This window comes from Leopardus geoffroyi, chromosome D3 (genome assembly GCF_018350155.1).
Source record: "Leopardus geoffroyi isolate Oge1 chromosome D3, O.geoffroyi_Oge1_pat1.0, whole genome shotgun sequence".
In the NCBI taxonomy this organism is placed as follows: domain Eukaryota; kingdom Metazoa; phylum Chordata; class Mammalia; order Carnivora; family Felidae; genus Leopardus; species Leopardus geoffroyi.
This window is the reverse complement of record NC_059339.1, coordinates 33,954,809-33,970,197: the sequence shown is the minus strand read 5'-3', so window position 1 is coordinate 33,970,197 and position 15,389 is coordinate 33,954,809. Positions and strand designations below refer to the sequence as shown.

At 47.7% G+C, this 15,389-nt stretch overlaps 1 protein-coding gene across 1 annotated transcript in view; it reads left to right on the top strand.

Moving 5' to 3' along the window:
* Positions 1-1,255: 1,255 nt before the first annotated feature.
* APCDD1 (APC down-regulated 1) overlaps positions 1,256-15,389 on the top strand; it is a 34,656-nt gene continuing 20,522 nt past the window's right edge. The window contains exons 1-2 of the mRNA XM_045459764.1: positions 1,256-1,598; positions 14,805-14,988. Of these exons, the coding sequence (XP_045315720.1) occupies positions 1,541-1,598; positions 14,805-14,988 (242 nt within the window). The 5' untranslated portion in view covers positions 1,256-1,540. The remainder of the gene's footprint in view (positions 1,599-14,804; positions 14,989-15,389) is intronic.

Sequence of the window (15,389 nt, the reverse complement as noted above, 5' to 3'; positions counted from 1 at the left end):
GGCAAACAGCTTGTACCAGGGCTCTGGGGAATGAAGAAAGTGGAAGCCGTTCCTGCCTTTGGGTCTGTAAAATTGACCATACCCCCCAAAGGCCCACAGAACATAAATAAAATCAAGATTTGGGCTGGGAGAGAGGAGGAACCAGAAAACGGGCCTCCGTGCACTTTCTTGGAGATCGACAGCGAGTGTTTCTCAGAGATTTCTCCCGTGTTTCAACAAGTCATTTGCCTCCTGGAAGGCTGGCGGGGGGCGGGGGAAGCAAGGGCTCCTGCTGCCTACACCATTCGCTTCACAGGTTGGGGCTGTGACCGGGCTCCTTGCTCACCCGGTAGGACGGCCGGTTAAAGCGCACACTGCACCCTCCCCCCCAGGGAGTAGGCACTGCAGCGTCGCCAAACTGAGCAATTTTCCAGAACTCACAACTCCTCTTTTTGCAGTAACCTCTGGTCTCTCCTCGTCTCCTTTCTCTCCTGCGCGCGGACACACACGCGTCCACACACACACACACACACACACACACACACACCCCAATCGTTGCAAGTGGACTTTTCTCAGACCCCCACCCCCCTCGCCATGAGCCCCCTAGCTCTACAGCGCCCTCCCCGCCCCTTTTCGGAACAACTTTCAAAAGTGGTGCCTCCACCTCTGGGGAGGGAAGAGAAAGAGTCCAGGGTGCCCGGGGGGAGACGGAGAACGGGGGGAGGCCGGGACGGCGAAGGTGCCGGCACCTCTTTCCTGGCCTGCGGGTGCGCGGAGGCCAAAGAGGAGGAGATGGAGGGGGAAAGGGGTGCTGAGCCCAGGGCGAGGAGAGGGGGCGCCGGCGGGAGGGAGGAGGATAAGAAACGGGAGGGGAAAGGAAGGTGGAGGGGAGCGGGAGGCGGGGAGGCGGGAGGAGGCGGGAGGAGGCGAAGGGGCTGGAGAGGAGGACAAGGAGGAGGCTGGAAGGGGAAGCTGAAGAGGCGGTGCCCCACCCGCCCTTTCAAGTCTCCGCGCCCCCGGCCCCCGGCGGCGGCCCGGGAGGCGGTGGCGCGGCGTCGCCGCCCCGACTCCTCCCCCGGCCCCTCCCCCGGCCCGCGGCACGGCCGCCCCGCCGGCGGCGCTCGGGAAATATGAAGAGACGCTGCAGCTGCGGCGGCGGTGGCGGCCACTGCAGCTCCGAGCGGCGCGCGGCGGCAGAGGCGGCGGCGGCGGCCGGGACGGGACGCGGACGGCACGGTAGCTTGAAGGCCGGGAGCGCGGACAGGGCCGGGCCGGGCGCGCGGGGCCCGACGGCGCCCAGGGAGCGCGCGCCCCGCAGCCCCCGCGCCGCGCCCCTGGGGCATGGGGCGCGCCGCGGCCGCCTGACGCGCGGGGCCTGGGCCGGCCGCCCGTGTCCCCGCGCCGCCGCGCTCGCCTCTCCCGCCTCGCCGGGCGCCGCCGCCTCGTCGCGTCCTCCGGGCTGGAGGCGGGGGGACAGAGCGCGCGCGGCGCCGCGGCCGTTCCCGGGGAGCGGCGTCCCTGGCCGGCGGCCGGCTCGCGCGGTCCCGGAGGAGGACTGGAGATGTCCGGTCTGTGCCACCTCCTGCTCGCGTACCTGTTCCCGGCCCTCCTGCTTCACGGTGAGTTCCTCCGTCGGCGCCGCGGAACCCGGGCGCAGCCGCTGCTCCCACCCCCACCCCCTGCCCGCCCCCCCCCCCGGGAGGGGGGCTCGCGGGTTCCCCGGCGGCGCCCGGAGCTGGTTTGCGGCTGGAGCTTGCTTTCTGGAAGGGTGCAGAGCTCACACACAGACACCTTTTAGCTCCTGAATGGATTGCTTCAAGTTCGAGGGAAAACTTTTACGCAGCCTGTTGGATTTTCAGAGTCCAGACTGTCATGAAATCGCAGGCTTGGCGATCCAGTCTCCAAAGTGTCACGGCGCCTGCCGGAGGGGCTCTTGATGTGGTCCAGGCTTTTGTGGGTCTGTAAAGCGAAACTGTGGTCGTTTAAGGGGGAAAAGCAGCCCGCGCGGGTTTCTCTGTGGCCTCAGAGAGGACTGGTGCCTCCCGAGGTGTGGCGATGGGGCTCTCTCCCAAGTGGACTGGGTGCAGTTCAAGGAGCAGGGGACACTTTCATGGCCACGGTGTAGTCATTAAAACCAGTCTGCTAAGGTTCTCCGGGACGGGACGCCTCATCTCCCGCATACTCTCGCTGGATGGTTTTGTTTCTGCGCTTCGTGTGCCGCATTTTCTCAGGGGCTCCGGTAACCCCTTAGCCGGAGAACTCATCAGCGCTTTCAAAGAGTTCCAGGAATTGCCCTGAGAAAAATAAGGCAGATTTTGTGGTAGGTTGGTGTTGATGCTCGCTGCAGGCGGTGGCAGAGCGCACTGTGTGATTCAGAAATCCAGAGTGAACTTTCCCTAATGGTGGACACCTGACATTTCTGCAGAGCGTCAACGCCGTGGCCTCCACAACCCCTGCGGGGCAGATGAGCACCCTCGAGGACACTCTGGGTTTCTGAGGATCTGCAGCAGGATGGAGCTTCAGAATGCATTGATGCATTGTTGCCAGCACTGAAGACCAAGCTGTGCCCCCCCCCCCCATTCCCCCCCACGGCCCCCCCCAAGATCTAGGAAGGGAAGAGGGGGAGAATCCAGGGGCTAGAAGTGGCTCTTTTCTTTGTAGTAGGGCTTCAGGGCAGACAGCTCCAGCCCTGCAGCCCTGCTAAGGTGCCTGGTGGGGCCAGACCTGCCTGATTGCCAAGGTGTGTACCCCGAGCCCCAGTGATCCCAGACTTTAAAAGTCAGGATGGAAGGCTTGCAGTTCGAGGGCCGGGGAGAGAAGGTATAATTATAGGGTTGCACTCCTAGGCCCATCTGCTTAGAATTACAGAGCAGTTTTAATCTTTGGCTGAAACATGAAACAAATCAGAGCCAATGAACAGATCAAACAGCAGCTGCCACACACACCAGGGGGGAAAAAGAGGGTGAGAGAGATGAAACAGACAAAATTGTCCCCTTAAAAAAATCTGTTGTAATATCTGTGAGCAAAAATGGCAGTGTGGTCAAATGACTTCTGAAATGAGAAATTACTTGAGAGTTTGGCATAAACAGAATTTTTTCGCATAAGCTCATTTGCCTTTTGCACTACAAAAGTGGTCCTCAGATGTTCAGTGTGGACCGTCTCATTCCCAACTTTCTCTCTCTCTTTTCAGAGGTGGGGGTTGTAATTACGGCCCCGCCAGTCCAAGCTGGGATAGTAACTAATAGTTCGTAATAAGAGTCCAAGTATATCCTTAGTGAGTATAGCCCCTAATCTCCAAACTTGAGTCCGTGTTGGCCTGAACGTCTTGGAACGAGCGATTTACCCAGACCCGGTGGTGCTGGGGAGAGAACCTTGTGGTGGGAGGGAGGAAGGAAGGGGCCAGTCTGCACTGTAACCCGAGGAAGGGGGAGGGGGGCAGACCCCGTGCTTGTGTGCACGTGTGTGCCTGTGTGACGAAGAGGATGTAAGATAAAAAAGGAGTTTGCGAAGTTTAATTGGATGACATTGATACCCTGCAAAAAGCTATCCAATTTCAAAGTGAATCTGCAATGGCAAAATTATTAACACTGAAGTTGCTCAAAGATCAACTTAGATCCTGCAGGGAGTGTTGGACCCTAGCACAAAAAATAAACAGATGGAATAGTTGTGCAATGCATGAATCCTTGGGATTTAAGAAGGGCTTGTCATAATTCGTTAGGATAGTGTAAAGCACCAAGAAAGAATGGAGTATGCTCCCTCTCCCCTTTTTCTTCCTGATTCTACCCGATGGAAGTAATTTTAACAGAAAATGGGTGTTAATCAACTTAATCCAGGAGAATGCCTTGATGAATGTGTCCTATTCTATAGGGAGGGGTTTTACAAGCATTTACAAATTCGGTAGTGACAGATGAACTTGATCATATATTTTAATAGTTATGAGTCTGAAGATTACCTGAGATCTTTTTAGAATGGCTTAATGATTTTTTTCCCTCGATACCTAGGCATTTTATTTTGCTAACCGTAGGACATTATTTGTCTATTCATGGTAACTATTAGTAGGTAAAAACACATTTTCTAGAGTTATGAGTGTATTTGTGACCAACTTTAATAAATGTAGCTTCAGACATTTATAGATTGTTACACCTGCAAGTCACATTAATGAGATTAAAAAGGGCACAGGGCCTTCATGAAGATTCTGCGTGAGGATGCTCTAGAAACTATGATGTTTGGCCTCCAGTCTTTGTTCAGTTTGTTGGTTACTTTTATTTCAACTCATTGCAAGTCATAAATCACCCCCGGCTCCTATTGGTGAGTAAGTTAGGCTCCAGCTAGACTCGAGCCTGTGGTTTGTTTTTGCTATTTTGTAAAGCTGTAAATGTAGTGCAAAACTCAAGTTCAAAATTTGATGGAATAAAAGTATACATGTCAGTTTTACTTTCTTCTCCTTCAGCTTCTGAAAACAATTGCATTTCTTAATCCAAAAAAAACCTATTGAATGTCACGGAAGAATGCAGCTGGAAGATGTCCATTATCACTGTTTTCTTTGCTTAGATGAAAAGCCACAAAAATCATTCGGCTCCAGAAACACAGATTAGCATGAGGTATTCCAGAATAAGTGGTGCTTTAATGCGCAGCAAAGTGCTGACTCTCTTTGCTAATGGAAACCTTTGATTTTAAGTTTTGGAACTGATGCTGGGGGAGATGTTCTATTCCCCAGAGCTGTTTACTTGTTCAGAATTCATTGACGTTTTTGAAAGGTGAAGGCACTTTTGAGCCATTCCCTTTCATTCAAGCATATTCTAGCAAAACTTGAAACACACACACACACACACACACACACACACACACACACACAAAACCTGTAGATTTCCAAATGGTACCTTCACCAACAAAATCTAAGGAAACCCTTAACTAGGGTAAGATAGGAATCTTTGAAATACCATTTTTCTGAAGACCGGTTTTGTAACCAAGAAAACATTGTGTTTCCTGCGCCCTTTCCCTGTTGGTCATAAAATGAAATCTTGAAAAGAAATGTGACTCATTAGTACATAACAGGGAGCAAGGGTCTTAGATGTTAAATATTCTCTTGTGAAATAAATGGACTTGCTTCAAACATGTGCCCAGGCAGATCTATAATAGCCACATTTATTCTTTTTTCTCCCCAAATGAGAAGAGAATCGACCATTAAGTGGATGATATGACTGTGTAATTATATACTGCTTAGAGACAGACTGATGACAACTTGATGTAATCAATTAAAGTGGAGCATAGAACGTTTAAGACTAGAAACATAAAAAGAGATGTTAGTGATTGTATACATCTGCTGACAGCTAACACAGGAGGACGTGTCTTCTATAGAGTCTCGTGTATGTAGTTGAAGCACAGAACCTGCCACCGTCATCCACGCACAACTTCTTGCTGTGTTAAGATTTTGTGTGTAGGGGCGCCTGGGTGGCGCAGTCGGTTAAGCGTCCGACTTCAGCCAGGTCACGATCTCGCGGTCCGGGAGTTCAAGCCCCGCGTCGGGCTCTGGGCTGATGGCTCAGAGCCTGGAGCCTGTTTCCGATTCTGTGTCTCCCTCTCTCTCTGCCCCTCCCCCGTTCATGCTCTGTCTCTCTCTGTCCCAAAAATAAATAAACGTTGAAAAAAAAAAATTAAAAAAAAAAAAAAAAGATTTTGTGTGTATAGAGCCTTGTTTCCTTCTCTCTAATGCGGGAATAGAATTTTTCAGGAAAGTCACATGATAGGTATCTAGGTCAGAGAAATGATACAGTGTCGCATTAAGAGTATTCTATTCTGTGGGAGTTGTCCCGTTTCGTTCGGCTAACCACTCGTCCAGGAGGTACGTTTATGAGGTCCTACTCTGGGCCAAGAGGCCCTGCATGCTAGGGACAGGAGGTGTGAGGAGACGCACACTGCCTTTCCCGCAGAGCCCCAAAGAATATCAAAGGGCGAGGAAACAAAAGCAGAGCTGGGAGCGTGGCAGGCTCTAGATGACTGCAGTATTTTCCCTGCTGAGAATCGCCACAAACCACGCCAAACCTACACGTACCACGTGCACACCACGCACACACTCCATGCGCACGCACCACACATGCACGCACATGCACACGACCGAGCTGAAGAGTATGGGTGTGGCAGGCAGCAGCAGTCAGTTTCAGAGGCAACATGCAAATTTCGCAGTCTGTGGCTCCAGTTCAACCCCAGTGTCTAGCCTGGGGACTGTGGCATTAGAAGAAAAGGACATCGAAAATTACCTCCTTTGCAACGACAGCTGAATGGAGCCAGGAATTTGAAATCTTGACTTTATTATAATATAATATCCTTTAGATAAAAAGGCTTAAAGATTGGCAAAGCAGCTCTTTTAGCTTTTGTCTCAAAAAACAATTTGGGATAAGAGTTTGGTAGGCACAGCTACCCACACGGTCGTGAAATCCAGTTTGTCTGCAATGCGTGCGTGCTTTTATTCCAGCACGTGGAAAACTGTGCTGGGGCTTATCTAGCAGAATCCAGGGTAAAGCATACATTTACGGTAATGACTGCTTATATAATTGGGCTGGGCAATTTCATGGCCAAGTAATTACCTTCATTTAATCTAATCAGTCACATTTTATCTGCTTTGGGTTTTTACATATCACACCAGTTCTAACTTGAGAATACTTTCTCATTCTGGTTATCCAAGTAATATATGTCACGTTATTGAAAACAGGAGCATGCGAAATGAGCAAGAAAAGAATCGCTCAAAACCCTCTACCCAGAGACAACCATTGTTAATATTTTCACATTATGCTTATTTAGCTCTTGAAATTTTTTTGAAGCATTCAACCACATATTCTAAAGACTGACCTGATCAAAGATTAGTTCAGTCCCAGTGTGCTGGAAAATTGTTTCCTTCCCCACTAATTTTGCATTTTACGACACGTAAAGCAGTTTGGAGCTTTGGGTTCTCAATCTAGATAGGTGAAAAACTCTGGAATATATCTAGAAAATTCAGAAATTTTAATATGTTACTGAAAAGTTGGCGATTTGGACTTGGGGTATACCTACCTTTCCTTTCATTTATAAACAATGTCCCATGCTTGAGAGAGAACCTCTCAGGTAGTAGGCACTCAGCTACTTGGTGAATGAATGAATATTGACTTTCAAAATGCAAATAGCCCCTGCTTCCTCCCCAAACCCCCACCCTTCACTCTTCTGTTTGGTCCCTGTCCCTGGATTGGCTTGCTTCCTGACAACACCATGGGTTTAGGAACAAGCTTTGCCATGGATGACTGTAGGAGAGGTACTATATTCATTCCCTCTGAAAACTATGCCAAGAACTGCTTTCTGAATGCATAATCTGGTGAATTCGGTGGTATAAACAGTCACCTGGTCCCATATGCTTTGTATTTAGGGTGTAAATCTCTGTGTAGGTGGTCAACCCTATGCTTCATTTTGGGAAATCTATGGTTTTTTTTATTGATATCATTGAGAGTTTTCAGCCTCTGAACAGTAGACTGTTACAATTATGATAGTGGTTAAGGTCATTCTACAGTCATTTTGGATTACTAGTATAGAATGATTTATTCCCTGGGAGTAAATTATTTGTGTGTGTGCATGTGCGCACACACACACACACACAGGCACACACGTGAATAAACCCTCCAGAGCTCCAGGGTCTCATTTAGTTCTCTAGAAATGGTAATCTGTAGAATTATATCCTAAAGCCTTCAGGAATTAATTTTTTTTCAATAGATGAATAATTTCCTTCCAGAATCTACTTTTTTCCCCCACGCTCACTTGAAAGAAGTACGCATTTGCCATCATAATTTTATCTGAGCCCAGGCCAGGGGACCCCCCCCCAATGCTGGAGACCATTTTATGGTGAAGTCATTTTCCTGATTTGGACCTCTGCCGGACAGGGCATGATGCTGTGGAGAGCTTCCAGTTTAGTTGGTGTCGCAGACTGGCAATCTATATAACCCATCGACTTTAGTTATTATTACCATTATTACTATAATTTTTACTTTTAAACAGATAAAACGCACATATTACATGACCCACCCAAAGCTGCCTTTGGGACTGAATTCACAGTCACTTTCTTATTGTAGGGGTGTTGGTTTTTAATCCTTTGAGATGCTCTTTCCCTTGGATTCATTTGCAGCAGAAATCTTAATAAATGAGAACCCAATGAGCTAGTCTTCTCAATTAGCCAAAATGTCTAGAATCCTCAGTTAACCAAATTGTTGATGTTACTTGCACCCGCATTCCCACACACAGACTTTGTCACTCTTGTCTTATTAAAAAAAATGAGGAAAAAAAAAACTTTCATGGCTTAAACAGAGTTATTACCTGTTCACCCCAGTATCTCTGTATCCAAAGTACCATCCTACAAGGACTGATGTTCCTAGTAATGACCTTGAGCCACTTTGAGAACCTAAATCATCAAAGAAAGACCGTAAATGTCAACTGCGTTCAACACACGATGGCAGAATTTTCAACAACTAGATATTGTGATTAGTCAACACTTCCAGTTACATAGGTAATCCAATTAAGTGGAGGTTTTAAAAAGTTATTATATATAACAAGTGCGTTTAGTATAAATAATAGGAATACTCAGACAGGAACCATTATGATAGTCACCATCCTTGATTACTACACTGCTAAGTACCAGGATGACGGACTTACACAATTTAAAATTAAAGTAGGACATCGAAATATTTTGCACAAGTTTTATTTCAGATGTAGTGCTAAATTAGTATAGGTTCCTATTTTCCTTTCTCCCTTCTTCCATTCCCCCCCCTTTCCTTTCTTTGACTATAACTTCTCATATACCTTCTCTACAACACGCAAGAGATGGCCAGTACAAAAAACTCCCAAGACTACAAAAGAGATTTACTGCTATTTGTCCAGAGTGGTTCCCTTCTCATTTATTCAGGCAAAAATGATACACTGAACCAGACGATACACTGACCCATAGTAGAAGCTTCATAATGGATCTTCCTCTTTCCTATCTGTTTCCCATCCCTCTGAAAATGGGAAAAGTGATCTTCCCCAATTGGAATTCTTATTGTGCTGTGACATAGCTTAAAGTGTTTTGATGGTTTCTCTTCACCTTTCCAGTGAAATGCACACTCAATATGACCATGACACTCTTGATCACGGCCCTGCCTCTCTGCTCTTCTGTCATGGGCCGCCCTGTGGTCCCCCCTCCCTGAGTCTATCCCCAGTTCCTCCTATGTGATCCCCTCCTGTCCGCCTCTTTATGTTTGGATAGGCTGCACACTCTGCCTAGACCACTTTGGTTCAGTGTTCGAGACATGGCTGCCCCTCCATGAACCCTCCAAGGATGAATTTAGAGACTGCTCTCTCTGTCCTTATGAGGCCCTCTACAAGCCCACTCGGGGTCTGGTTTCTGGCCCAACTGAGACTCCCTCAGGGCATAATGTGTGTAGCTTCAGTGCCTGGAACAGAGCCTGGCCCTTCAGAACCATTCTGATGGTTTCTCATTCTGATGAATGAGTTACTAGTTTCAGTCCCAAATTGGAGTTGACATACTCTGAGCGATACAATGAGCAAAGGGGTCCCTGGGTTAGTAAGGCTGGTCTCCTTGGAGGGCACACCACGGCTGAAACAGAGGAGGAAGTCTTGGGGGATAAGGAGAGCTATTATACCTGACCTCTATTGCAGCTAGACTTGGTGCTTCAAATGGCCTTTTAATTCTAAGCCAATTAATAGAAGTAGCACTCATGAGAAGGCCTCCCAGAGTTTCCACACCAGACAAAACGAGTAAACGTTGGAGACCACTGTTGGCAGTTGACTGCAGACCAAAGAGTTTCTCCTACCGTACAGCAGGTCCTACTTTCACGTGACCCATTTTTTTTTTTAATGTTTATTTATTTTTGAGACAGAGAGAGACAGAGCATGAACGAGGGAGGGGCAGAGAGAGAGGGAGACACAGAATCTGAAGCAGGCTCCAGGCTCTGAGCCGTCAGCCCAGAGCCCGACGCGGGGCTCGAACTCACGGACTGTGAGATCATGACCTGAGCCAAAGTCGGACGCTTAACCGACTGCGCCACCCAGGCGCCCCTCACGTGACCCATTTAATTTTGCTCCTTAATGGTAACCAAGGTGGTGGGTACTTCAAAGGGCAAAGATAGAAAGGGAACAAATCCCATTTTTTCTACACTAAAAATATAGCATCAACCACAAGTGCAAACCCTAACTTACTGTGTGCTGAGAAGCTGTGCTAACTGAAGAGTTCTTCTCCATCTGGCTGCTCACACTACCACTCTCCTCCCCTGACAGCCTTGCTGGGTCTGTGAGCTTTACTCCTTGTCTGATGAGAGCGATGGCCAAGTGGAGATATGTCTCTAGAAACCCAAGTGATGTAATGATCTTTTGCCTGCTTTCAAATGGTTTGTGTGTTGGCGGTTCTGGGGTTTTATTTCTTCCACCCTCGGTTAGAAAGCATCACTGTAGGCTCCCTTCCTGTGTGACTGGCCTTATGAAGGATCCATGCAAATCCTGACCACCACTCCCTCTTCCTCTGCCTTTGAACTCCCAGCTTCCTTCCCAGAGCCCTCCTTCATCATCTCCACCCTTGTTCTTTGACATCCAGGCCAATGAGTCCTTAAGAGCCTCAAGGTCAGAAAAACTTACCTTCATTCTTGGTCATGCTTCCAGCTCCTGAAATACACAAAGTAAGAGTGAATAGGTATTTGTTAAACTGAGTAGAACTCGTCAACAACCACAGAGCCCGGTGCTTTGGGTCCCACCTTCTTCTGCATCAGGGTCACCAGTTAACTTTGCTGGGGAGCCCCGTGTCATTCTCAGAGCCCAGAGGGGCCGGGCTCTGGATGACTTTTCCCATTATTTTAGCTGTTCTATTAGTTAGAATGGACTTTTTGAGGGCAGTCTAAGAGCCTAATCGTTATTTAAAATAATAACGCATTTAATGAGAACTATGTGCCTGTGCTAAGGAAGACAGTCTCCGATAATCCTGAGACCAGCCCTAAGAGATGGGTAGTGTTATCCCCCTTTTTACAGATGAGTACACAGAAGCTTGGCGAGGTTAAGTCATTTGTTTAAGGTCACAGTGCTAATGGTGTGTTTCATCGATTGTGAGAAACACATTTTCTTCCCATTTTAAGATCTCTGCAGTGGATATGCATCTTATGGTCGATGGGGGTTCCAGTCCCTGTTAGCCTGCCGGGAGCAGTCAGGGGGTGATACGGCCTTTGCCTCTGTGAACCTGGACATAGTGGCACACACTGTCATCCCATCACTTCCCTTATGTGTGTCCTTGTGACTCCATGTCTATGGATTAGTTGCAGACAGGTTGGTTTTGAAAGTAGAGTAAACGTTTGAGCCCTGCATGCTTGGTTGCTTTCTGCGTAACTTACTGATAAATTACACTCTTTGCGCTGAAAAGAAAAACCACTGTGAAAATTGGAGTGGCCTCATAATAGAGCAGCAGAGCGTTAGTGTGACATCAATGAGGCAAATACTTATCACTGGAAGAATAACTGCAATTCTGTATTTTCTCATGTTAGCAGTGATCAATTACCTGGAAAGGAAGACACCCACAAAACGGTGTGGCTGTGTTTGTTGTTTTGCTGTTGAGATCCTTGCAAAGCAAACATATTGCCTGTCACGTGTGAAGCATTGCAGCCGGAGGCAAGAGACATTGTCAAATCTCTTGGAACAGATAAAAGCGATGTCAGAGTAGCAAATGCTACTCTGATTCGGGGTATCTCGGGACTGTAGTTCAGGCATCGTGTCCTCATTTAAATGCAAGTGTTTTGTCACTAGTAGTAAAATAATGATGCATCTTAACAATCCTTGACGTCTTAGATTCAGAGAAATCCTTTAAGTGGCAGATCCAGTTTCAAACTCACGCAGCCTAGCTCCAGATATTTCGCCCATACCCACTATCCTCCCGGCTTTCGTCATCTTTACGGGAAAACAGTTGCGGGGTATAAAGGGGCTTACAAATCGAATTTTAGAACATAGCTTGGTGGATAGCGAGCTGATGGTTCTTTACTAAATGTTTAGTGTCGCATTTAAAGCAGAGCCTTCCCCAACTCCCACTGCTTTGTAACTTGAATTAACATTGTAATTGATCACACAGTCCATTGACCCACCAGAGACAGCAAGCTGTACTGTCTCTCATTTCTTGATTGCCTAACAGGGAATTCAGGAAATGCTTCCCATCATCAGGATAATTACAGCTCTTGGGATTGGTGGGGGGTATAGTCCATAGTATCCCCTCTCCCTCCTCTAGTTCAAAGCCAACTGACAGATCAACAGAGGTCTCAGACAGATGAAGACATGAAAACATGAGGATTGTGATAAAAATCAGAAGATACCGTATAGATGATGGCCAGGATAGGATTGCTAACAGTTCACCCCTGAAGTTTTCAGACTTTCCACCTGGCCTAGTGCCACAGTCAAACATCGGAAGGGGTGGGGTCCTTACTACGTGGCGAGTGTGGGAGCTGATCAAGATACACGAGCAGTTGACTCTTGAACAACACAGGTTTGAACTGAGTGGGTCCACTTACATGTGGACTATTTTTTTTTTTTTTTCAATAAAGACACTACAGTGCTATAAATTTATTTTCTCTTATGATTTTCTTGAGAACATTTTCTTTTCTCTAGATTGCCTTATTGTAAGAATACAGTACATAAAACATATAACATGTTCAAGGGTGAACTATATTTTGAAAACAGGCCAGTTTGGCAAAGAAAGAGAAGAGGGCGTGGTCACACACACTTGTTTCCTTCTCCATCCTGCACCGGGCTTCACTGGGGAAGGGTGAATGAGGGAGGCAGAAAGGGTACCGAGAAATGCCACTCTTCCTTCCTCCCTGGAAGCAGGGGCCACGGGAAAGAAGGTCCTCATGGAACAGCCACGAGCATCGACACCGCCCAACGTGGATTTCGGATTTCAGTGTTTCTCTCATTCTGGCTGGGGTCCCAATCACCTGGCTGGGTGACACGGGGTTGGTGGTGAGGTTGCATTGCCATTTGAACACAGCACCATCATCTCGTTTTAGAATCTTTTTTCACACTTGTCATTTAGTTGAATTGTACCCATAGGTGTCTCTGCCTCGTTCCCTGTTCGCTTCATTTAAGATACATAAGAATAATCCCTGCTCTAGCCCACGGCCAGCATGTTGCTCAGAGGAAAGCCCCAGACTTCCCACGTGGAGACTGCTGTCTTCTCAGTACCAAGGACTTTCCACAAAGGATTCGTTCAGCCCTCTGAATCATGGCAAATATCTGAAAATCTGAATATTTTACAAATATCTGAATGTTATCAACCTGTGGGTCTGAGTTTCCCCAGTAGATTTCATCATGTTGCTGTAAGTCACCATATTCTGGGTCTAACGTTTCTTTTTTTTTTTTTTTTTAATTTTTTTTTTTCAACGTTTATTTATTTTTGGGACAGAGAGAGAGCATGAACGGGGGAGGGGCAGAGAGAGAGAGAGACACAGAATCGGAAACAGGCTCCAGGCTCTGAGCCATCAGTCCAGAGCCCGACGCGGGGCTCGAACTCACGGACCGCGAGATCGTGACCTGGTTGAAGTCGGACGCTTAACCGACTGCGCCACCCAGGCGCCCCTAACGTTTCATTTTTAAATTAAGTTAAATTTTCTCTTGTAAGCCATGGTTTCTCTATGAAGTTATTAAGGTGTTGATTAAAAAATATATGCTTGCCCCCTCATAGGTAGCATTCTAACAGATGCATTTTATTTATTTCGTGTATATTTCTATTTTGTTTTTATACATTTGTCTAACTGGTGTTTTGCGGGGCGGGGTGGGGGGGGTTTGCTAACAAGGTGCTGAGTATTTAGTAGGTCCACGATGAAGTCGTATTAATGTGTTAATTACTTCAGGAGTGAATCTCAAAACAATGGGTTTTCAGAGTATAACTTCATTTGCCAGCATGGCTTTATTCTGAACGTGGGGCTGGTGGCTCTTTTGCATGGTTAAGTGTCCGGCAACATAAACCACTTATCCTGAAGACAAACTTAGTCCTAATATCCCTTTACCCGTGGGAAATAAAAATGTACAGTCTTCTTGTAGTTATTCTTATCAGAACCCTGTATTGTCACCGACTTTGTGGGTGTGAAGAGTTGGAGTGGGAAGGTAACTGGGGGAAAGTGTCCCACACTTCCCCACTGTAGGGCAGGTAATATGACTTAGACCCGACTGATGGGCAGCCCCGTGGAGGGTGTCCATCCAGAGACAGAACCAGAGGGTGGAAGGCTTGGCGGGAACGGCTGGGAGCCAAGCCAGGGAGCACATGTCTGATGGGAGTCCATCCGAGTTGTGCCTGGGCCTTTCCCCCCTCCATCACAATTCCCTTTCCCTTTCCACTGAGGCTGATCTCCACACTCTTCCCCCTCCTCCCCTAAATGTGTCCCTGCACGACCCCTTTCTTACTCCTCCCTTGGGACATGTTCCTTTCTCTCTTCAGTCCCTGTTACGTTCATTTGCCTGCACTGTAAGCTGCTCGTTTGGATGCATGACCTTATTTGCTGCTTCACAGATGCATGGATTTGAGCTCAGGCTTTGCCAGGAACTAGCCAAGAGACCTCCCGTGAGTCCGTGTTGTCTCCACGGGCCTCGGCTTTCCCACCTGGGAAACGGTCTTCAGGGACACCTCTGCCTTTGAGATGTGAACTCCACGAGAACAGAGACAGTGATAAGCATGGCGGGGTAGGAGTGCATTTCCCACTGGCAGTGATTTCCGGCCAAGGAGCAGTTCCTCAGCCTGACTCCTTCCTGTCTGCTGCAAGCTCTCCTTTCAGCGAACTTCCACTTTTCTCTTTCAGGGCTGGGAGAGGGTTCTGCCCTCCTTCATCCTGACAGCAGATCCCATCCCAGATCTTTAGAGAAAAGTGCCTGGAGGGCTTTCAAGGAATCACAGTGCCATCACATGCTCAAACATCTCCACAATGGCGCCAGGATCACTGTGCAGATGCCACCAGCGATCGAGGGCCACTGGGTGTCCACTGGGTAAGAGGGCCAGGGCTGGGCCGGGCCAGGGAGGGACCAGAATGCACAACGTCTATGGAAGGCCTTTCTTAGGGTTTCTCAGATGCACAGAGACTCTATCCTATCTGCAATGGTGTATGTGTTACCTAAGTTCTAACTAAAAGCCAAGCAACACTTTGAAACTCTGGTTGGTAAAGAAACAGAGCTAAGTACTGTAGAAATCTTAGCTAAAGCAGAGATGTACCACTGTTAACCAAGGGGTGTGAGTGAATGGGTCCTTGTTTACCGAAGTCTGTGGGACCACTCGTGTATGAAAAGAAACCATTAGCAAGTGAAATTAGGAGTCTGTGTTTCACCAACCCTGAAACATGACTTGCAAGGTTCTGATGGTCTAAATATTCTAGCCATATTCTGGTAATTTA